This window comes from Thunnus thynnus, chromosome 23 (assembly GCF_963924715.1).
Source record: "Thunnus thynnus chromosome 23, fThuThy2.1, whole genome shotgun sequence".
NCBI classification, from domain to species: domain Eukaryota; kingdom Metazoa; phylum Chordata; class Actinopteri; order Scombriformes; family Scombridae; genus Thunnus; species Thunnus thynnus.
Window position 1 is genome coordinate 14,936,224 of NC_089539.1, and position 25,269 is coordinate 14,961,492.

Below are 25,269 nucleotides of genomic sequence, written 5' to 3' on the forward strand. Positions count from 1 at the left end.
TGAGAGAGGGTATATCATTTTGCTCTAAAAATGGATGGGGGGGGGGGGGCGGCAATTTGTTTTGCTTGTTATGCAAATATGCAGTGAACATGGACATTTTCTTGAAAAACAAACACCCTCATTCAACTGCAACAAATCATCTCAGCGTGTGCGTATGAATGTATGTCTGTGTTTGAACCTTCTGTCACATAATCCCAGATTCTACAGACAAAAACAAGAATTCACATGTCAAAACTGATTCCCACATTGTAATTAATTTAAGTGTTAATTGTTAAGATGATCATATTGAGAAAAAATAATACATTAGGCCATATTTACATTCTGTAATTGCTGTATGCTACTTTCCATTAGTGAGAGCAGGCTCACCATTTTCTATTGTACAAGTATGCAACCAGTGCATTATCTTCTAAATAAAAACAATAAATAAAAGATAAGAGGTCATGACAATATAGTTTCCCATGACTTCATATGAATTCCCTTTACAAGCTACCTACTTTCAGTGCATCAATTCTGCAACAATGGTTATGTATCATGATTCTTGCAGTCCTCTAGCCTGTCATGATGCTTGCAATGCCAGCTTTTACTGCATATATTTTACTTCCCCTCACAGACTTTACCAACTCTGAAATGTCATATTAGTCATAAATAGAGATGGTAGTGATAGCTAGTGAATTGCACTGCAAGCACCTGGATGGCCTCTGTTTATCTATGGAGATGTCAAACAGCCCTGCAGGGACTGGAAGTTTCATCTCGTTCGCAGAGTCAGAAGGTCATAGACTTGCTGGGCAGGATGAAACAGCCAACAGGTCGAATGATTAGCTTTCACATCCCAGACATGGACCATGCAGGGACTGTGACTCAGTGGAAGATGGAGGTTTTTTCTCTTCCCTGTATCTAACTATATTCTCCAGGGCTTTTTCATGTTGTTGAAAAAAACGCAGGCTTTTCTCATTCAATTTAATGAGATCACTACAACGGTACTGGAGAGGGTGTCGCCACATAGGCTTATGCCAACAAAAAATAGTGTAGTCCCAGTTAAAACTATAATCCTCGACAAATTTTTCTGCACCATATCTGTCAACACACTTTTGTGTCTGACACACCCTTGAATCACTGACACTTCTTTTATGCCAGTACTTCTTGCTCTGTCTGATCTTGCCACAAAAGTTGTGTTTATTTTGCCATACATGTTTAAGACAGCCCTAATGGAATGCTAGCTAGGGATGCTAGCCAGCAGATAACAAATATGTGCTCAGGGTCTTGCATCCTGACTGAATCTCTCACCAATGTGTAGGATGTGTACAGATATTGATTGGAATCAACCTACATGTCCATACCACGGTGAAGGGGAATTTATGTAGCTGCTCTGGCAGATTTTGGGTTTCAGTGAAAGGATATTGGAGATAATGGGGAACTTAGTTTAGCTGATGTAAGTGTTGGGCATTATCAGAGTAAAGCGCTGGATAATTGTTTTCAATTATTATCCAGACGGACCTTGAAAACAAAAAAAAGATTGCATCCTTTGTAACAATATGAAACAATTCCACCCTTTGTAAACATCAAAGGACAGAACATTTAGAGAACCCCAGAAATCAAAGCGATTTAGATTTCAAATCACAGTCATAAAAAGCCTGACTGAGGCTATCTTTTTTGTGGAGAATTATATGTCCAACATCTATTCATTTGGTTAGTAAACACTGCTGTTGTGTGGAGCTGTTTGACTGACTGGCAATGACACATTATGAGAGAGTGAGCTGAAAGGATTAGATTGGCCCTGAATGGAAACTAATCTGCACTCTTGTTTCTCCCAGCCTTTGATAAGGTGACACAATTAGAGAGAGACTGAGGAGAGGGCAGAGACGGATTTTTAGCCTCTCCAATTGTTGCTGATGAGACTGTCACGGCCATTCAGAACTAGATGGTCTTGTGGATAATATATTCCATCACATAACATGTATCATTTAGTCCCTTTGATGATTTAATTGACTACAATGTTTAGAATACAAGGTGATAACATTATTCTGTGCAGTTTATGCACAAAGGCCAAAGACATCCCTAATCAACATAAATTATGAATTCTAAAAGGTTGAATGCTCTGGAGGTCCTGTCATATGAATCGAGGATAACATATCTTTAAAAAGTAACCTCTGACTAAAAAAACAAACAACACTGAAAACCATTCATTCTTTTGATTTGTAGTTTGGGTATGAAATGTGCACCAGCATAAGGAAACACACCCCATAAATGAAAACTAGATTTTTAAAAAAAGCAGAAATAACAGAAAGAATAGAACAGAAAAGTCTGTTCATGGAGGCAACTGAAGAAAATAGAATAATACCAAAAATCAAACAGAGAAACTTTGGAAGGATTTATAAAGTCCTCCATTCAATGTAACAAAAAATAATCATGATATCCAAAGTCAGAATCAAACATATAGTATTGGTTGGTATTTTAAAGGCATGGTGATAGTATAAATCCAGGTATGACCCCTTGTAGTTGACACTAGTGGAGTATTGGCAAGGGGCAGATTCCAGGGCACAGGGGAGCGTAGAGAGAGACTATACTAAAGAGAGGCTACAGATGTATCTGGCCATGTGAGACTTCAGGTGTAATGCATATCTAATGCGAGGCATGGAGAGGGTCAAGCAGGCTGGGAAATGAAAGCTATTAAATTCTCACAAAGCCGAGGTCCAGCCATCCTCAGGTATATCAAATGCTCATGTCACTGGAGGAAACAAACACGCATGTGAACACGCTCACACACACACACACATACATACAGTATGTATATATGCAGTATATATGCATCAGACTTTTTAAGATATTTGTTGTATACTGAACAACTGGGTTCCTGCCTTTACAGCACAGTTTGGTAAATCAATGCACAACAAAAAGGCACTCTGTAGTCCAACTGAAACCCAATTACCATACTATCCATGCACCATCAGACACTATATGGAATCCTATACATACTAATAGCCTGAGGCCGTATAAGTTACTGTGGAGCAGGAGCTGTGTCACAGAGATTCAGTCTAAATGACACACATCTACATTCAGCCTGGCTACATCTCTCACTCAAACATGTGACTATACACACAAACACAGGCACGCGCGTGCACGCAGAAACACACACAAAAACAGTCAGTGTGCCTCCCTGTTCTATCATTAAGGGTGGTAGTCCACAGAGCAGAAATCCGCATGGAGGGGCCGGTGGGAGAGTCATTACCTGGCCCACTGGCCATGACCCTGTTACTCCCGTTTGTGGACAAACACACACATAAACACATACACACAAATGAACACTCACACACACAAAATCTGTGTCTCATACTGTATAAGCCCATACCCAAAGACATAGAAATTGCAGAGTGGCTGCCCCCAGGTCTAGAAATCTCTGAGCCATCCACTTTACGTACTACCAATGCAAGAACACCAGCTGAGCGGAAAATTACACAGTAACACTGCTGCTGAGAGTTTACACAGGTATAAAGCCATATGAGATAAAATTATCTTTCAAAGTACAGAAATATAAGACACAGACTGAGGCAGGGAGATTGGATTTTGTCAGCAATCTTTGTTAAACTTTTATTAGCATTATTATTATATTAGCATTTATTGATTCCAACAAACTCCATAAATCCTGTATTTCCCTTTCACGCACACACACACACACACACACACACACTCTAGAATAGATGGTGATCGGCAGCATCAGTCTGGCCCTGCAGGCAAACAAGCAGCAGCTGTTTCTCTCTACCGTGGTGCCTCACAGTCCACCACACAATTTTTTATCTGCTGTTAAAAGCCTTGCCACCAACTTCCTTCATCTCTCTTTTTCACATGCACACATGCGCACGACACACACATGCACACAACAAAACAAACAAACAATCTCCTGGCAGAGCCATCTAATGGTGGGTTGGTGTGGCAGGCCTATTAGGCTGTTTATCTAGCATATGTGATCCCACTGCTGCCCTGAAGATGCCATTAGGCCAGGTTCTCTATATTAAACAGCTTTATCTGTCTGGCTCAGAGGTACGTTGGTGTATATGTGAGGGTGAGGAAGGTTAGCTGTCATTCACCAAATTCATTTTTATGAATTCTTTACCTGTATTATTGAATAATTTACTTTTATAATATCCTATTTCTGAAATTAGATGATGAAAAGCCATTATAATGACACAAAAAAGGGGGGTGTTTTGCAGAAATTAATCATCCAGCTAACTACACTGTTGCTTGTTATCCATACAGATTAATGACATAATGTACATACACTGAAATATTTTAAAATGATCATGAATTTTTGTATTTGATGATGACAAAACACAATTAAAGTGATAGATTACCTGTGATTAGACGGACAAAAAATGTAAAATCGAATATTGGAATGTCCCATTTATTACTACAGCAAAACACCATCTGACCTCACATTGAGAAAATAAAAGAAGAAGAAACTGGCAAGGGAAAACAATAGCATATCATTCCACTGCATCTTAAGTATTTCCCTGGATATTTGTATATTGAAGTCCTCTGTTTGATGATGTTTTCTTAACTGCCCCTGAGGGTGATAGTGCAGGACACTGGAGGGCTGTTTTTCAATTGGGGTCTCAATAGTGCACTTGACTTTTATCTTCCATATATTGTGTTATGATCCTGCATGTGTGCAGCTGTAGAAACCAGCATATGATACTATTGATCCAGGCGGTCAATATCCAGCCTGTGGAGTTAAGGTGTGTTTATTCACAACTGCAAGGCAGTTTCTAACTCTGAATAAGAAGACACACTGAAATTGTTTTTATCATTTCTATAGTAGAGAACTGACGTATATGTGTATACAGTGTCTGAGGGCTGATACTGGTGATTTTTTTTCTCACCCCATATGTTTCTCATATGAAATTATTTTAAAAAATGGAGGGAAAAAATGACGACTAATAGTTTGCATTAGGAGTAGCATTAACTGAGAGGACACTTGTCTGTATATTTTAGATTTGCAAAACACATATTCCAAACACTATGTCTCCCATTTCACTATACCTCGAAAAAGACTGTACTTCAATAGACACACTTTCAGCTGACCAAAGACTTATCCATATAGTGTATACATAAGAAGATTAAAAAAAAACAACAACACAAAACCACAAGCTAATATAAACAATGCTGGTTTAAAAACATTAAAAAAGGTAAATAAAAAATAAACTATGTACTAATGATACTAGTCTTGGTATGCTGGAGTAATCTCAGTGACAAAACTATCTGACATTAATACTGAACTATCAGTGGGGATTACTGTAGGATTATATAATATGGTTATTATATTCTTACTACTGCATGCTGCTGTTACCATAGCAACAGTTATGTGACAGGGCATGTGGAGTGACTTTTGTGAGTACCCTCTCCCAGAGGTGCTCTCTGTTATAGTCGAGATGATGTGTCTATGTGTGTATATTTGAATAATGTGTGTTTACCCTCACATCCGTAGCTAGAGTACCTGCTTCTAGAGTTTTATTTATGCTCTCTACTTTCTCATTGCTCATCTCTACTCTCACTTTCTGTTAATTTATGTAACCTCTTTCTCTCTCGCCCCACTCACCCCTCTCATTGCATGGAATATCACCATATATTTCACTTCCTTTGACTGTCAACACCTCCCTCAGTCATCCTCTCTCCAGATCTCTCTGTCTCATGTCAGTCCCTGTGTCTGGTTCATGCTCTGCCAGACAAAAGCACGACACCTGCTCTACTGTGTGTGTGTGTGTGTGTGTTTGTGTGTGTGTGTCCATTTTTCAGTGTCTGCATCCCTGTGTGTGGCGGGGTGACAAAAGGGTGACAGTGAGCGATGGTCCTGACTTAAAAGTGGGCGTTGAGTTGCTGTGTATGTGCTCGTGCATGTGTGTTGGGGCTGGGTAGACTGGTTTGTGTGTGTGTGTGTGTGTGAATGTGCGTGTCTCCACACTATAACAGTGACAGTTGAGAGGGAACTAGGAGGTGCAGCACTCCGTTCCGTCCTGATGCCCCTGTCACTTCTTGGCCTTGTTCCCTTCCCTCAACTTCCCTGAGCACTCAGCAAGAGGTGGAGGGTGGGGGTGAGCTTGGGTGTGAGGGGGGTGAAACCAGTCGCCCATACTCAGGGGATGTCCATCCTCCCCTGGGCACAGACATCAGTGCCATGGATGCAAGGATCTCAAGATCAAAGAAACAGTTTTGAATAAATTGAACTTTGAGAGTTGACCAAGTCATTTTTAGCACTATTTAATACCAAATCCAGTGCACTGTCACAGTTGCAACTAATTTTAAGTAGCTCATGTGGTGATGCAATGACTATAAAGTCTTTTAGTTTTGCAAATAACTTGGAAAGTCAGGGCGGTCCCACTGCAAAAAACAAACCACGAAAAAAAAAGAAGTAGTGCAGTTTTATCAAGCTATCAGATTTTTTTTTGGTTAATTTTGTTGTTGACTTAAGGTTGCTGGGCTACTGTTAGAAAAACTTTCTTTTAGTGTAAACAAGGCCTTTGCCAACAATATATTTCAAAGCACATGCAGCTATCTCCAGGGGGAGCCTAGTGGTTGCCCTAACCAAACACAATAAGTCCTTGGTAGCATGCTAATTGTGGCACTGCAGTTTAATTAGCATTAGGGTGGCATACAACAGTAATGAGCACACTGAGGTAACGGATGACTGTGAACACAGCGACAGGTACCGACAGTGCAGAATTAATGAGAGAGAGACAGGGGGAAGAGAGAAAGAAAAAAACATTCAATGGATCTGCCAATTAGCTTTTCCCTCCGAAAAGGTTATTCGTTTGACAGCACCAAAGATGTCTTGGGAATACAAAGGATTTAGAAGACAAGAAGCTTGGCAGCATGACTTGCAAGTTTTAACAGCCATTTTGTGTGTTTACTTATGACTTCTTGAACTTTTTTTTGTATCGACGTAATGAGTTTGTACGTTTGTTTTACAGTTGTTTATCAAGACATGATTGTTTGACTCCAGCATAAAACAACATAAAAGCTTTATGTCATCTGTTCAGTTCGATAAAGTGCAGGAAAATATAAGAAGCTGCATGTAAAATGTGACTGTACAGGCTATCATCCAGTTTCAAACCCATAACATTATTACATTGGGTTTTCTACAGTCCACTGATTCATAAGGACTCCCCTGTACATCACACTTTACCTCTAGAGGTTTTGCTATTGATTGTATGGACAGACTTTCTCTAATGAACTAGGAGAAGGCATTTGCCTGTGGCCAATGGCACAGATGACTTTACTGTCCCCGTTCCACTTCAGGGACGGAGGGATCGATGTTTATGAGTGTTTGGAGGAAGAGAGGAAAGGAGTTAGAAGAAGAACAAGAGTGATGCTGTTTATGGGCAAACAAGCCACACAACATGTGCACACACGTACACAAGTAAAAATGCACCAATGTATATATATATATATATAAATGCAGACTGTGAGTGGATTCATAGAAGCACAAATACACATTCATGCATGCAGAAACACATCCAAAAAAAAATACAGTGTATGATAAGCCTGCTGAAGATGGAGTGTGATTTGAATGATATGGAAGAGTGGAGGAGGGTAGGAGGAGAAAAAGAAAATGAAAAAGAGTGAGAGAAAATGATTTTGGCGCTGTGAGAATATTATCCCTATCGCGGCCAAAAGCAAAGATTGAGATATGTCAAACCAATTATTAATGTGAAGATATTGCAACATTAGCACTACTTGTTCCAAATTGACACTGATATCACAGAGTTATGTGAGATATTCTCAACATCCATGCCAAATATGATGACATTCGCTTTGACAATGCTACTTCTCCAAATATGGTTCCCAATCTGTCTGGCTGTCACGCATGACAGGCACGTTGACAGCCTAGTTAACCACTTACAAAACTGACAGCTGACAGACCGGCATTAAGGGAGGTAACATATCCATAACGTAACTGTTATAGTTCTGGCATGTTGGCTTATTGCAGAAGTCTCCCTGCCTTGCTCAGATGGGTTTAAGTGTGGATGGAAACCACTGAGAAAAAAAACAATATGCCAAGTCATGTTAGTTTCATACAAAAAAAAATCAGTAGGCCACAAAATGAAGGGTGTCTTGCTGAACAAAACAGTATGAGTTTTAAATCAGGTTGGGATACCAAACAAGGAGAGTATGCAACAAAGGACAACACAATAAGTGAACAAAAGTTTTCACATTCACAGAAAAGTGTTTTAAAAGTAAAAATACCATTTAACTAGGTCATGTCATATCACACTCCTAAGATGCCATTATGGATTATGGAATATGGAATAGAATATACCAGAGAAGTGAGAGAACTGTTTTTCTTCTCTTTAACATTGCATCATTGCATCTAGTGGGATGTGCAAGAATAACGCAGATGTGTAAGATCAGAATGTTTACATTTATGTTAAGTACTGCACATATGTCTTTACTATACCTCTTACATACTCCCTTACAGGCAATGTTCTTTAAGATTCCTCCGTGAGACTCTCCTCTGATTGACAGAGTATGACATGCAATGTCAGTGACAAAGAGTGGAAAGAAGAACGATGAAAAGAGGGGGCTGATATGAGTGAAAACATACCTTTCACCTGCAGAGCTAGACAGGCATTAGCATAAGATCTTAACCGAATAGAGCATAAACATGAATTTGAGACAGTTTGGTTGACAGGTGAGGCTTCTGGTTTACTTGAATAGTGGCGAGGATTACTGGGTTTCCTAGGTTGCACTTATAGAAGCGTTATGTCTATACACTTCAAACACACAAATACATTCAAAGTCAAACCTGTGAGTGATTATTGAAATAAATGGTCAGTGTTTGTCAAGGACAATGACTGCTATCAGAGACTCTCTCACACACACGCACGCACACACACGCAGGTGCACCATCTAGTCCTGTTGATTTCCTCCCCTGTACTATTGATTGCCTTTCTCTTCTTCCCCTGGTGTTCTAACAGCTCCTCTCACCGATCTATAGAGTAAATAAAGGCAATGCTGATAGAGAATAGAGAGAGAGAGAGAGAGAGAGAGAGAGAGAGAGAGAGAGAGAGAAAGTGTTTGTTTGTGTGTGTGTGTGTGTGTGTGTGTGTATAAGAGAGAGAGAGAGAGAGAGAGCGCTTCCTGTTTGCTCTCAGACCAGTGAGGTGATTTCAAGGTTGATTGGGAACAACAAACTATCTGGAAGAACACTTTGAAGAAGAACTGCATGCTATCCTTCCCCTCAACACCCCTCCTTCAAGCACAAAGCAAGTGTGCGTGGGAGAATGTGTTTGAGGTCCTTGTGTCTTTGCCTTTTTGCTGTATGTTATTTAAGATGCAATGTTAAAGCCTTTGGTCAGAACACTAGGCAGGGTGCTTGTTTTCACATATTTATTTTCTGTAGAATTATCTTTAATCTTGGCAAGGCCAAGAGAAACATTTCACAAGATGTGCATTTAATAGATAGAATTGAATATCAACACAAATAGAAAACATTCTGCATTATACTTTGCACCACATTAATCTGTTGTCCCTTTTATCTACAGTACTGTAACCTGTAGAGTCCCTGTACTGTGACTCAGTGGGATGCCAGTATCACATTGCTGCTATTCATGGACACTCATTCATTGGTTACCCTTTGGCTACATACTGTAGTGTCAGTTTAATAAATTCAAGCTATGACTGCGCGGGACTCCTGGCCAATCACAGAACCGGAGGGAAGAATGGGAGGATACTGTCCCTTTGGTTTATTAAGCATTACTGTGGTGAAAATACAAATGTTGAGAATGCACCGAGCATACAAGTGGATAGCTGAGTGCTGTCAACTGCTATTATTTAATGGCTCCCATTTTTATTAGTCCAGTATCCCAGTCAATGTATAGTGAGGGATTAATACAACATTTTTCCTATTTTTTTTTTTACAATTCCTTACAATTCCTTTCAGGAATCCTTCGTTCAGCAGTGATATTTCACTCACATATCCACCCATTTATCTATCTACAGTATACAGTGCATCTATCTATAATGTTCTGTTCAGGTGTCAATTTCATTTGAATCAATTCTTAAAACGACATAAATATAAATGTTATTCTGCCAAGACATTAAAATGAAGGTGAGAGGAGATTGAAGGACAAAGGGTGAATATTTCTATCATCTGAATATCAAATAGTTCAGCTCACACTGGATATGTTGTATTTGTTATGGCTGAGATGCTTCAAGAGAAAGGCTTTGGGTCAGATAATATGCATGTGTTTGTGCGTGTGCGTGTGTGTGTGTGTGTGTTTGTTTGTGTGTGTCACCAAGGACATACTCAATGCATTGTTAATTCACACTCACACCATCTGCTTTACAAGACAGCATGTCCTTTTTTCTCCAACTTTCTTTATCCTCCAGCACATTGAAATTTGTTAGCAATTTCTCTTAAAAGGTTTGGAACAGGGAAGGAGTAAAGAAATAAACACACATTATGAGCCTGTGTTATTACTCTGGGGAGTTTGCTTTGGGGCCAACAAAGCATTTTGAAGCCTGGTATCTCAGTGTGTGTTTTTATGTGTCCAAACAGCTAATTATTTTACAATTATCCTGAAGAGACTGCCCTGTAGGAAATAATTGACATGTTGATGCAGCAAATATACGACTGTGTGTATTAGCTAAGAGTTTTGTGTGATATTTCTGATCTTAAGAACTCTTCAGATTTTGACAAATGTTTAACTGTTGTCAGTTATTTTTTCCCCCAAACATAATTAACTAAAAGAAAAAATATCTTAGAAATGTGTTTATATGCTAGCATTACTGTAGCAACCGAGGCCTATTATAGGCTGACTTACTAAATAAACTAATAAAATAAAAAAGCAGGTTGTGATTAGGACCTTTGAACAGATCAGATAATGACAGGCAAGAGTTATTAGAGCTGGGGCATCACCCGTGGTGGAGGTGGCACTCAGGGGGGTTCAGTTACACCAAGACCCCGTTAAGAATTCACAAGCTGAGGGTGGAGAGTGGTGAGCAGGAGGGACCTTGAGAAAGGTAAACCTGTGGTCAATCAATCAGACTGGGTTGTGCATTTTATGTGTATGTGTCTATGTGTGCTAGAAGGGTGAGGGAGAGGCAAAATTGTGTGTCAAACTGATACTCGGTGTGCATGTTGGTGCACACGCACACTCACAACCTTACACACACAACACCTGTAATCTCCCTTTCTGCCCTTGTGATGGTCAAACACCTAGACACCTGACATCGACTAAAGTGGCCTTTTGGTTATTTTCTCTCTCTCTCTGGGCTCTATTCTCGTTTTGGCTTTTGACTTAACACTAATTCTCCATCAAGAAGGGTGTGTGTGTGCATGTGCCCTTGCCTGTATGTGTGTAAAGAGAGGGGTGAACTCAGGTGAGCCGGCCCTATCAGGCTAAGTGTGACAGGCCAATCTGTGGCCATCCATTTGCTCTGACTGGGATGATGTCCAGGGTGTTAATGGGTTTTTACAAATACACACACCCCCAGACACACAGAAACCTACATGCACTCATATGTATACCACTCTTAAGATTTGATTTAAACTGCAAGCGCATCCAAGTGACAAATACCTTCAAAATTGCTGCTCACTGGTTGTGCTTAATTTGTTCTTTACACTGATTCTTCTAGCTAATATTCAATTAAGTACAGAGTGTATTGAGAGGAGTTCAGAGGCAGTTCAAAGCAAAGAACTGTGATAAACATGAAACCTCTGGACTGATGCGTTTCACATTTGTGCATGAGCGTGTAAAAGTGTGACTTTGCCTCTATCCTCTGGTTTGTGACCCATAACCCATCACTGTGTCCTCTGTCTGCTAATGCACTTTCTACCCTGGAGACCTCAAACGTACACATACCCTCCATTTCTCCTTCCTTCACTCTACTGCACACAAACTCACTCTTATTCTCACTAAGACCTTTTGCAGATCTCTGACAATTTATCACATTTTGCTCCCGTTTCACAGCCCTTCTCTCTTAGAAGTTTGTTCTGTATCTAGGATGATGATCCTGAAGTTTTCTTTCTTTCTGTCTTTCTCAGAATTTAATAGTCTCTATAATTTACTAGTCTGCTTCACCACCTCTCACCCTTTGACCTCTCTCCATCCATCTCTTATTCTGTCCATCCAACTGTCTCACCATCTCCCTTCTTGTCTGTCTTCTTTCCTCTCTAGATTTCAGTCTGTATGTTCCTCTCAGTCACACTTCTTCTCTGCCCTCACCATGTCTTCTCAGTTCCAGCAGACTTGAAGGTGCTAAATGTACTCAGTCTCACTCACTCACACGCGCACGCACACACACACACACACACACACTCTACCCAAGGGCTAGCACCAACACAAGAAACCAATTTTCAATTTACAGTGGAGTGGGAAATCTCCCTGCCCCCAGCAAGAACTATCTCCCACTCCAATCTTGATGGACAAGGGTTTGACAGCTGGGGTGTGTGTGTGTGTGTGTGCGTGTGTGTGCATGTGTGTGTATTTGTGTGTATCTGTGTGTGTGCATGGGTGTGCGTGTGAGAGAGAAAATGACACAGACAGACACAAAAGCTTATAGATAAATCAAGAAAATGCAGAAAAGAGAACAGGTTAGCAAGGCAGAGAGTGAGTGAATTGTGGTTAATGAGATCATCTCTAAGATCTCATTCAACAGTTTCCCACAATAACAGCAGCTATCACGCTCCTCGTGTCAACTCCTGAAGGTTGGTGCGGTGCCCATCAGAGCCCTGGCAGTGCCCACCAATGTCTGTGCTCTCACCAGGCTCTGGTTTCAGGGCTAGTAAACAATGCCAGTGGTTAGGTTTGGTAATGGATCTAAGGGGGCCGCTGGCACAAGGCCGAGCCCCAGGAAAGCAATCTGAGACTTGGCCTGGGTTGGCGAGAGAAGTCCCTGAATGCTCAAGGGCTGCAAGGGATAGAGTGCTGGGCATGGGCCCAAGCGTCATGGAGGTAGGGGAGACTAACAACCCAAACATAGCACCCCCCCGACTGCCATGCTAACATATTGGAGACTCAGTGAATGAGTTGGAAGGAAGTGAAAAATATGACTATCTATCTGCCCGGAGATAGAAAGAGAAATACAGATATGCATATGTGTGTTTGAGTATATTTGTGTGGGTGTTTCTGTAGTGTGTGCGCTCAGGTTTATGGAAGTACTAGCAGTACTTACATGTTGTGCAGGACACACCAGCCACAGTGGGGATCTCCTGAGCCAAGACATTCACTGCAGGTTGAGTACTGACCACAGGCCTCCACTGGCACCCGTGACAGCTAAAAAAAAAAAAAAAAAGATAAAACAAGGGTTAAACATAGTCATTCAGATATTCAAAGTTTATGAACAGAGTTAAGATGAACTAAAAGCTCCAAAAAGAAAAACATCACCACAAGACGGAGAGAATCAGAAAGGCAAGAGAAATATATTGTTCTAAGGTATTAGAGAAAGTCAGTGTTCACATTTGCTTCAAATATCTGAACATTTTAGAAAGAGTGACAGAAACATATAGGATGAATCTATGATAATACATAAACAGATCAGGGGCATCACAATACACTGTTCTTTCACAAATATTCACTGATTTACAGAACCCTCCTCAGGTTAGACAAGCCTTATGAATTTCTATTTCATGTACACCCTAATGCCTTAAAGGTAAAACAAGATCTCAAAAATAGTTGTTAGTAGAGTGAAAATAAAAGAGCACAGGGAGTATAAATTCAGGGTTTCCCATACATTCACGCCACAATATCAACATTGCCCGCCACATATTGATTTTCTATTTTTGGAGCTGCACGCCCCACTCTCACTCTCTCTCTCTTTCACAAACACATGACAAGGGACCCCTCTGTTAAGAGCATGATGTTACACAGTCTGATACAGTAGGTGGCGGCATGCACCTTTAACATTGGTTTGTAGGCCGCCTGAAAAACCAAAGAAGAAGAAGAGTAGGGGTTGGTTGTTAGCTTTTCCCCACAGAGAAGACGGCTGGCCGAATCAACGCAGGGATCATGCATGGTTAGTATCATGAACACCTCTGCACAAAACTGATGCATTCAAGGTAACTCTCAGAAGTCAGTCTATCTTTGTTCTTAACACGATCTTGGAGACCCAACTCTTCGAATAAGTTATTAGCAAGCTTGCAGGGCTCAAGTGGACTTCCTGTTGTCCCGGAGAGGATGAGGATGTAACGTTGGATGAGAGTTGAAAAAAAAAGGACAAAGTGTGCAATCACACTCCCACACAACCTCTACAGAACAGGAATAAGCTTGTTGCAATGAGCTATTGTATGGTCATAGAGGATGTGTAGTTGGAGAGGTGAACAGCGATGATCACACCCTTAACTCAATACACAACATATGCTTTTTACTGCATTATTATTTGCCTCCTGAGAGACTTTGACCAAAACTACATGTTAAGCATCAATACACGTTAACTATAAAAATGGAGGAATGACCGAACCAAACAAAATAATGTGTAAAGTAGAATGCAAAGTATTTTGATAGCATATATTTGTAACCGAACAGATTTCCATGAAAATGTTACTGCCTGACAGGTTCCATCTTTCTCCACTGGCTCCATATGGGAAACTTGGCCACATTGGACAGCAGGCCGTCTATTATGATATATAGCGCTGCCAATTCAAACTGGCATTGACTGGCACTGATTGGCATGGGCCTTGAGTGACCGAGCGCAAGGGGCAAAGCTGGGGTAGATCTCAGCCGTCCCCCTCGTCTTGACTCCATGGTAACAGTGTGGTGCAATAATAGGTGTTGCTGGCACTTTTGATTAATGAGCCGTCATTGGTGGATGACCGCTGTCACTCACACTGCTCACCGATGACAGCTAGGAAAGAGAGACGACATCATCAGTGTGGGACTGATATTGGGTTATGATGAGGGTAAAGCTCTGTGTGTGTGTGTTTGTGTTTGTGTGTGTGCCTGCACACTAACTGGAATTTCAATCGTGAAATAGGAGTTTTGGAGCAGGGGGTGAAAAAATGTTTCTCCTTCCTCTGCCAAATACCAGAGATTCCTGGGTATGTTGAACTAAAAGGTATTTTGAAAACCATCTTAAACAGAAAGAACCCCGACATTTGAAAGTTACCAAGTACAAATAATACACGTGTACTGTACAATTAAACAGCCACTGGCCATAGCTCTACATACTAGCAAATCAGATGAAGACAAAATGAGAACAAGCATTTACAAGCTGGTTGTCTTTGCATGAAATACAGTACATGAAATAATAATGCAAATCATTTTGTAGTGTGAAGAAAGTTCACACAAGGAATATGTGATCAGCACCAGTGCAGCTTGCTGGAGAAGATATGGATTTAGAGCTCAAAGACACTATGGCAGTAATGATGGGTACTAATGTAACTAGGTAGATTTCAATTCAGCAAATCACCTCACAGCTTCCGTGCACCACCTCCAATAGGTGCTGAGGATCCATTTTTTCCAGACATAAGTGATGCAATTATACATGTCTTTGCAGCACATTTTACTGACTAAATTCTATATTTAAGAGTGTGAAAAGGGCCGTAATTAAACCATCCAATGTAGGGCATGACTGAATGTAACAAGAGATCAGAAATGCCTATGCATAGTGGTATCTCTGAAGCGCAGCCTGGCACTGAAGGCAGTTCTCTCTGTTGGAAGCACAGACTATCACACAGCATATCTCTGCCTGACAGTCTCTCTCTCTCTCTGTCTCTTCCCCCTCTCTCTCTCTCTCTCTCTCTCAAATAAAAGCACACCAAATCAATGCTACACATTTGCACACACTCACTATAGAAGTCATATTTCAACACGTGTTCACATAGATGCATGTGAACCACGGAGATGCACGTACTGTCACTGATGGCAGACACTGACACACTGGCACGATGGAGATACTCTAAAAAAACACCCCGCTACATCCTTCTCTCTCTTGCTTTCTACATTTATGTCACTTTTATGTATCTCTCTGAGCACTATAAATACCATGCTCAGACAGACATGTGTGAAAACACACACACATACTGACACAGATTCACACACAACTGAATGAATTCAGAGCGGGTGTATCTCCTTGTCAAAGTCAAGAGGAAACCTGCATGCAATTACAGATTAAAAACAATGGAAGTGCATCTTTGTGTGTTCAGCATGTGTGCGTGTTTTGGGGGATCAGCTGGTATGTTTCGCCCTCCCTACTGTGTAGAGGCATTTACATTAGGTAGATAAAGGGAATGAGTTTGAGATGAAATGAGAGAGATAGTTGTGCAAGTGTGTGCGCACATGATCAAGCTCAACACTGATCCTCATTCCATCTCACTTGATAGATTTCCTCCCTTCCTGTCACTCTCCACCAAGCCTGCCGCTCCTCCTAAGATCCACCGTTAACTCAGCCCACTTCTGGCAAAATAACCTGTTAGTTACTGAAGAGAAAGGCCATTGTGTTAGCCCGGGGAGGGATTTCAGCTGCCAAAGCCTTATCATAAGAGTGTATAAAACTACAATCTTCCTGTGTGCGTGTGTGTGCGTTTTTGTAATCTACGTAGTCATGTCACTGCATCGAGTGGTTTGTCACCTCGTGATCTACCATAAAAGCTAAGCACCCAGACAGAACTGTAGCAAACAATGCCACCATATCTGAGCGCTTTATAATTTAACACTTCATCGGTGGCAGATATGCCGATACACACACCACCCACATGTACACACATATTAAAAAGCACACACGGATTTAGACTTTGTAGAATGGAAAGGACCTCCTGATGCCTATCGAGGCCTTAGATGCCTGCATCTGTGGAAATGGTTTTCTCAACAGATAAAAAACACACACACACAAACACACACACACACACACACACACGCACACCATATTCAGACCCCAGCAGAGGCAGTGGGTGCCAATGTGGGTCCTCTGTTCCAGAGCTTGCTTCCTGATATCATTCATTCTCCCTCTGTCTCTGTCTGTCTGTCTGTCTCTGTCACTCAGACCCTCTGAGGTGTGTAAGATCATACATTCATCATCTCTCGAGAACCTCCGTTCTCTATCTGACACATATACACACACACACACGCGTGCGCGCGCTCAAGCCGGCAACAGTTTTGTCCCCTCTTTTATCAAAAAAATTGAGGGATTTGGTGGCTAAACGATCCAGTGCATCCCTTGTCTCTCTCATCTCGATATCACATTCATTTCATGCTATCTTCTTCGTGGGCTTTGCCAGAGAGGCAACCATTACGCCTCACTGTCTCTTCACTATGGCTGCGCTATCATATCAGCAGGGATAAATACAAAGGATGGGGGTGCATGGCATTTATAATTCCCTGCTGTTTCAGGTGAGCAAATGACAGCCATTACACCCTGCACTCTTCCTCCTTTCACAATAGGGAGAGATGGAAGCTGCTGAATATAATCATGCTTTTAAAAAGGCCCGAGATCACAGAAGTACTTGATGCCTTAATGTGTGGGGAGAGAGATGAAGACGTACTTGATCATTTACAGTAGTGGCACAAAGGCATCAAATTATATGTACAATACATATACAGTAAGTGTGTGTTTCTATTGTGTCTTTAGAAATGGGTGTCAAAAGGGGAGAGGGAGGAAGAGTCTTTACTTTAATCGTACTCAGAATTTCCACTTCAAGATCTCCATCACTATACACTGAGGTAGAATTGATGAAGCTTGACTTTGTTTTTCCCTCTCTGTCTTTTTCTCTCTCGGTCTGCCTTCCTCGTTACATAATGCCAGGGGCCTTCGATTCAACCTGCAGTGGGAAAGTGATCATTTATTAAATCTGCAGAGACTTTTATTATCAACTAATTCTTCCTCATCTCTATTCCTCTCTTTATCCTACTCCTTTCCTGCCCCCACCACTTGTAATTAAACAGAGATTCCACCTGCAGCCAAACTCCACCACTCCAAATGAACAGAGAGAAAGAAATGAAAGTGATAGTCCAATCCTGCTTTACAGCCTGTAGGGCACACTGAACTTCTCTTATCTTTTCTTTTCTTCCCCCAGGTTAGCTTCGTCTTTTTCTCCTTTCCTGGTGTGAGTTTGTTCATTACTTTTGCACGATGCTGAAAGTGCATCATTACAACTGGATGGGAAGCAAAAATTAATATAATATAATTTGGTTAAATGTTAGTAATGTAGTGTTGTTTGGTCATTTTTAATAACATGTTGTAAGTAATCAATGTTGTGTGCATGTAACCGAGACATATTGCTGCCTGCAGTACTCGTGTCCAATTAAATATCCTCGAGTTATGCTGATGACTGCGAGCAAATCAGCTACAATCATTAAGCCTGATAAAGTGAAATCATTATTTATATCCATGACAATGGGCATGAATAATAATTCCTAACCTGCTGTTATCACAACAGCATGTCTTGGAAATGGAGACAGGCCTGACACTCTCAACCAATCACCAACCATATTTTCACCAGCCCTGTCTATTAATGCTGACATATGTAGTGTTTTTAGTGCCTAAAACTCTAATCTATTCAAGGTAATGTCAGTGTTTAATCAATGCAAGTGGAATAACAACAATCTATTTCTTATCAACTTTACCTCTCAAATTCTGGTCTGTCATCTTATTCTTTTCTCTTCTCTATCACTCAATATTAATTAATTCTGTTATTAACTCCTTCAATCATTTACTGGTGGCTCCCCCCCAACACACACCCCTCCCTCCTGTCCTCTGATGTCCCACCTCTCTCCTCTCCAGCAGGATGGAGGAGAGATTGACGTGGGAGTCAAATGAAGCGAGGGACATATCAAGGACCGGCTGCCTCGTCACAGCTGACGCACCACTCAATCCGTCAACCACCAACCAACAGTATTATATCATAAACTCAGTTAACAGAGCGGGCCAGCGGCTGCGGGTGCAATATTGTTTTCATTTGACGTTCTCAGAGGTCAAACGAGAAAGCCATCCATTGCGCTGTCACGATTGTCAGCACATTACAAACGACTCGGATACAATCAATCATTTTCACTTATCTTTCCATTCAAAAGACAGTAAAACCCCCGGATATAGAGAGCACTTAAACAAGCTTAAGGCAGTTTACCAATAGTAGTTTACAGATTAAAATGTCCTGCATGAGTATGAGGCAAACTCTATATATTTTTTACCATTTGCTTATTTAGTATGCTTACCAAATAAGCAACCAAAAGCTGAAGTATGCTAAGCTCAGTAACAATAAAATTCACACCAAACAACTTGCCCTAACATCATGCTAATGTTGTCCCATTATACTGTCAGTCCTCAGTGCTGGAACCATGCTGAAGACATGATGGATGTCAAGCGAAAGTGCATTTAAGGTTTGGGGTGAGGTTTGACCCTTGGATGCAAAAACAGGATTTGCATTTAGCCCTTGTCTCCCATTGGCAGGTGCAAAAGGTTTAACCACACACATACAAACAATTCTGCACAATCTACATCATCTTGCCCTCTGGGCATAGCCTGGGTAAAAAATCAGCCTGTATTATGCTGACACAGTGCACAGTTTGGACTGTTTCCAACAGCCAAGGTAGTGACAGAGGATGGTGATGATGACTTGCATGAATGACAAAATTTAGACAGTGTCTGTCTGTTATATAGAATAATGTGTTAGCGCATTCACAACTATCTGCAGTAAGGAAAGATAGAGGAATACAAGACTCCAGAATATACAGAGAAGCAGCAAGAGAATACAAGAGTGAGAAAGAGAGAGGTAAAACTTCAAAAGGGACTTTGAGTGAGCCAACCTTGTCTGCCCCACTTTGTTGACATTTTTCAGAAGTGTGTCAGGCAGCAATGGCTGCAACATACAGATGGATGACAAATTAAAGGAAAAAACAACATAAAGTGTCTTAGTAAGGTGTTGGGCCAGAATGTGCTGCCAGAACAGCTTCAATGAACCTTGGCATTGATTCTACAATTCTCTGGAACTCTACTGGAGGGATGAACACCATTCTCCCAAAGGGTATTCCCTGATGTTTTGATGATGGTGGTGGAGAGCGCAGTCTAAAGCCCATTTCATACATGCACTCATCCACTTGTTGACAATATGGTGAAGGATGACTCATCTGACCATATCCCATTTCTCCACATATCTGTAGACCAGTGCCTATGTTTTTTTTCACCACTAAACTCTCAAATGTGCATTCACCTTTGTTAGGAGGGATTTATGCACTGCAACCCTACTATAATATCCCTCTGTAATTGTCGACGGACTGTTCTTGCTGACACAGTCTGATCATGTCCTGCATTGACATTCTCAGTCACCTGATGAAGAGTTGCTCTTCTGTTTTTCCTTACATATCGCACTAATGCACAAGCATCATGCTCATCAAATGTGCGCTGTCAATCATAATTTCTGACCCTGTTTATTGATGTCTTTCCCATAGATCTAAATGCAGATGTCACTTTAGTCACTGCTGCTATTGAAACACCAGCCAGTTGAGCAGTCTTTGTGACTGAAGCTCCTGCCATCCGTGCCCCAACAATGAACCCTCTTTCAAAGCCACTTAGATCTTTTCCTCTTGTTAATACAAAATCAGAATCAACTGGGCCTGCTTAGCATTTTTTAGACCACAGCAGCCTGCAGCTATAACTGGGACACAACATAATATGCACATCTAAACACCTTCATAACTCACAGCCACACACTAGAGGGGTGAGGAAGCCACACTGTAAGGGATGTGGTAAAAAGTTCCCCCGCTGATAGAAATTAAAGGATGCTGGTATTAAACATCTTTGATGAGATGCGAAGACGCGATACTTCCACAAATTGGCTTGTCGGATTTCCCTCGGGGGGTTCAAAACAGAAAAAAAAAGCATTTGACTTTGAACGATCTCACCCCACTATAGTACACATTTTCAATAATTCACACTTACAGATCTGCATTTGCTACGCTGAATATAAATAATTTAGTACCATGAGTGTGGCAGTCACAGCACTTTCCAGCAACAGTTTATATGCTGAATGTGAAAGCCTCAGTATATGTTGAAAAAAAGAGAAAAACTTAAGCATTAAAGCCATGTAGGAAGATCTAGCCACTGACTGACTAATTAGTTGCTAGCAGGATAAGTTGATGTGTTTTCTGGGTTGCTGGAGGTTGATGATATGGCTATGGGAACATTAGAGGATGGATTGAATGACTAAGACACAACAAAAACAGCTTGAGCTGCTCCAAAATGCCCTGGAACCCATGTCAAGTTTCAGCACAGCCAGCCGCTGAGTAATGTGCTCTGCTATCAAAATCATACTGAGTCTGCAGAGGACACAGCAAATCCTGGTTCATTTAAATTACTTTCTCATGATTGGGTCCAAAAAAAAAAGTTTCATTTCATTTAATTTGACTCGTACAACATTCTGCATACAGTAGGGTCCAAAGGTCTGTCTCAGACGTTTGGAGCCTGCTGTAGATATTTGTGGATAACATCGGACATTGTGTATTCAAAGATATATCTGTTTAGTTGTTCTGAAATGCATATTCATGAGTCTATGTATTTAGAGCAAAGATGCCACAAAAACAATTTTTGGCAAACTTGAAGGATTAATGTAACTAGATACATAAATTAATCAATGGTCCTCTTTTTGCAAAAAAAAAACAACAATGTAACAACTATGGATTATTGCTGTATCTTACACAATAGTGATGCCATTGAAAATGGAAATTTGAGTTCTTCATTATATTATATGTTAATGTTTTCTATTTTGGAATGACAATCTTTATTTGTTGAAGCTCGACAAGAAAGAACTAAAACTCTACCTCATGCAATAACCTTTGGGCTAACTTCCCATTCCACACTTCAAGAGATGTTTTTCTCTCTACAATAGGTTTATGCACCTATTAAAATGGCATGCTCAGTTAGTGTGTGATTTGTGCTGTTAATTTAAACACTGAACTGACAGTGAAATGACCCCCCAACCTCCTCCTCCTCCACCACCACCACCACCTCCATCTCCACCTCATTCATTCTACTCAGATGTCCTCGTTGTGGCTGACAGATGAAGCAGTGTTAACAGGATGGTAACACAGTGGACTACAGTACCAGCTCATATTAACAGTGAGATTGACCTGCCCCTGTCACTCAAACTGCAACTCTAACATCCATAATAACAGCACATTCTATAATCTGACTGTCCTCTTTATACCAGAACATCTATTTAACCCAGTAATAAGACAACGTGTGTACAGCATGTGTGTGAGTGTGTGTGTGAGTGCGTATAAGGGAGAGAGATACAGTGAGAGAGGGAGTGAAATTTCCAATTAGAAGACAGCCAATCACTGAATTAATGAGAGGGTAGGGATGACAGATTACTCCGCTAGTGAGGAACAGTGAGAAAAAAATGGAGGAATGGAGGACTGGGGGGATGTAGTTGGGTAAAAATGATAATGGGTAGTGTGAGAGGGTTAGAAATGGAACAAAGATGGAGGGAAAGGAGATGAAGACAGAGGAGCAAGGAACACAAAAGGATGAATCCTCATTCACTTTACAAATCCCCTTAGAAATGAATAGAGTTTGTAAGACCAAAGATGTATAATCCTGAAAGAAAAGCAAACTAAACAAAAGATGACATATTCACAGGATTGAGGAAAGAAAGAAAGGGGAAAAAGAGATGTTGCAGGGATGAAAGAAAAGTTAAATAAAAGGATGAGAAAATGAAAACTGTGGGAGAATATAATGACTTGGATCTGAATAATTTTTGCAGTACACAATGCTGCATTGGAATGTGTTTGTGTTAGTATTTGGCTAGTTTCCCTCTCTATTGAGTGTATAATGTGACACAGACAAGCAGAGTACAGTGTGACTCTCAACATGACCCCCCTCCTTAAAGCTGAATTTATACGTCTCTGTCAAGGTGTTGCAGTGGTCCAACCTCAATGTAATTTAATTAGTAATTTATAGCAATGTGTCATGCCTTATCATTCATTATAGACCCAAACAGTTATGTTTACATTCTTTCATTCACTTTGAGATAGCGATGGTAGGAAACTTTGCACTTAAAATGGCTTTGCTGGCAATAATCACAAAATACAATTTTTTCTAGCTACTGAGAGGGATAAAGAATCACTGAGCCAGGCAATTGTTATGTGGTTGAAGTAATTATGTTTACTTTCTTCAATTCACTTTGTGATTGAGAGGGATGATTGCAGTGAAGACAAGGTTTGCATTTATTTAGCGTTAATGAAAAAGAGAAGATAACTGAGCCTTTCTTCAAGTTCCTCCAAGTTGTTGTCATCATCAACTTTATTATCAACTTCATTATCAACCGCAGAAATCAAGCAACTCAAACTGAGCAATCAGTTATTGTTGTCTTAATATGGTTTCTCTGTATTCCTTACTGTATATTTATATACAGTAAGGAATATATATATATATAAATAAAATATTATATTTGAGAAGTACACTCGCCTCCAGAAGAGTCTCAAAGTCCCAGCATGCAGCCTCCTTACACTGAAATATAAAACCTGCTGGACACCTGTAACTCATTTATGACTACATACTTTTAGTACCCTTTCTCTGTCCATCTCTCACCCTCTCTCCTTCTGACCCTTGCTGTCCTTACTGGAATCTTACACTGACCTGGGGAAGACAGGCAAGATTCGGAGGGGATCTGTCTCTTGATCCACCCCAGACCTGGCATCACCAATCTGCAGGGGAGGGTTTCAAGGCTGTCTTAGAACAGCAGGAGAGGAGCTGTATCGACCAGCTCTGTTCTCAACCTCCTGTTGTGGGCCCCGTTCACTTCTGTCTTTCTATCATGTTTCCTCTCTCTGTATTTCTCCCTCATTCCATCTATCACACTCTGAGTGTATGGGTCCCAGGCCCCAGAAACAGCAGGTGGCCTGCTATCGACCAGCTCGGGCTGCTTTAATAGCGTTTGCCACCACTGGGAATCGGGAAGGTGTGTGTGTGTGTGTGTGTGTGTCTGTGTTACTCGAAACTACTGATCCAGCAAGCAGTACTGCAATTCAAAACTCCTGCATGTAAGGGTGACCACAATATGACCTTTGAACTTGGCTTGTCCGTGTGAGGGCAACAAAAAGAAAACAAGAAATTCAAGATGATATTTATATAGGGATACTGATTATCTTACGGGTATAGGGGGATTACTGTCTCAGAATATGATATCTGTGTCAGGACCAATAGCAAATTAATGACTGGTAAGTTGGGCAAATTTAATATATGGGTGACTCTTTGTTAATTACAAGTGCCTACATGTAAAATGGATCATGTTAGTATCTATCTTTTTTGTATTTACATTCTGTGACCCCCTTTGACATTTAATAAAACTTGTTTTGACTTGAGGCAACAGTGTGACAGTGAACAATCCTGCTTACAGTTTACCTTCAAGAATTGAATTTTTGTAGAAACAACCCCTGATATTGTTGCTACATGTTCTCTTCCTTTGAGATGAAGCAATTTGAGCTCATCTCTTTTAGTCACTGCAGACATTTAGAAACAGTTTTGTGTTTAACAGTCAGTCAGTACAGGAACTGGCAGTAAAAAATAAGTGGTTTTTTTTATATACAATGGCTGTCTGAATCTGCATGAAGAATCACAATTACAGTGTAACTGATAGACTCTACAAAATCTACTGACTCTAAAGCACATGAACGTATTGCAGTGAAATAAGAAAAATATCAGTGTCAGTCACAATTACTATGAATTGTTTAGGCAACAAACATCAAAAGGGGTTTTCATGGCTCAGCAAAAGTCTCATTCTTTGAGTTTCATTCATTCATTCTCATTCTCACTATAAACCGTTCAGCACTGTAGCAGTGTGTTTGTGTGTGCACTGGGTTTATGCGTATATTTTTGTGTGTTCTGTGTGTACATATGTTGTGTTCATTAACTGATTTCTATATTTGTGTGCATCGTAATTCCCAGATGTTTCTCCTAAACAGTTAGTGGAGGTCAGTTCTCTAACTAGGCTAATAGACTAATTACTAGGAAGGCCACACACACACACACACACACACACACACACACACACACACACACACACAAACATACACACACACACACACGGGACCACTATTAGACAGAAAAACTCACTTAGTTGTTTTTTTTTTTTCAATATAAGCTAATTGGCATGCAAATTAAAAATGCTAAATTAGTAACATGATGTTGGGTGATAATACCAAGACATAAAGGAATCTAACATAATGGGAAGAAATGAAAATTAAGTATTCCTAATAATTCATTTGTTATTCTGTGATATCTTCTGTAAGCCCAATTACATGCACTGCAATCCAAAAGGGAGAAAACAAAATTCTGCTGGTTAACAGA

The 25,269-nt window shown here is 40.6% G+C and overlaps 1 protein-coding gene across 3 annotated transcripts in view; it reads right to left on the bottom strand.

Moving 5' to 3' along the window:
* The window catches only part of plxna4 (plexin A4), a 243,640-nt gene that overhangs the window by 74,170 nt on the left and 144,201 nt on the right, over positions 1 to 25,269 (bottom strand). For all 3 annotated transcript variants that reach the window (XM_067582264.1, XM_067582265.1, XM_067582266.1), the window contains exon 5: positions 13,168 to 13,268. In XM_067582264.1, the coding sequence (XP_067438365.1) occupies positions 13,168 to 13,268 (101 nt within the window). The remainder of the gene's footprint in view (positions 1 to 13,167; positions 13,269 to 25,269) is intronic.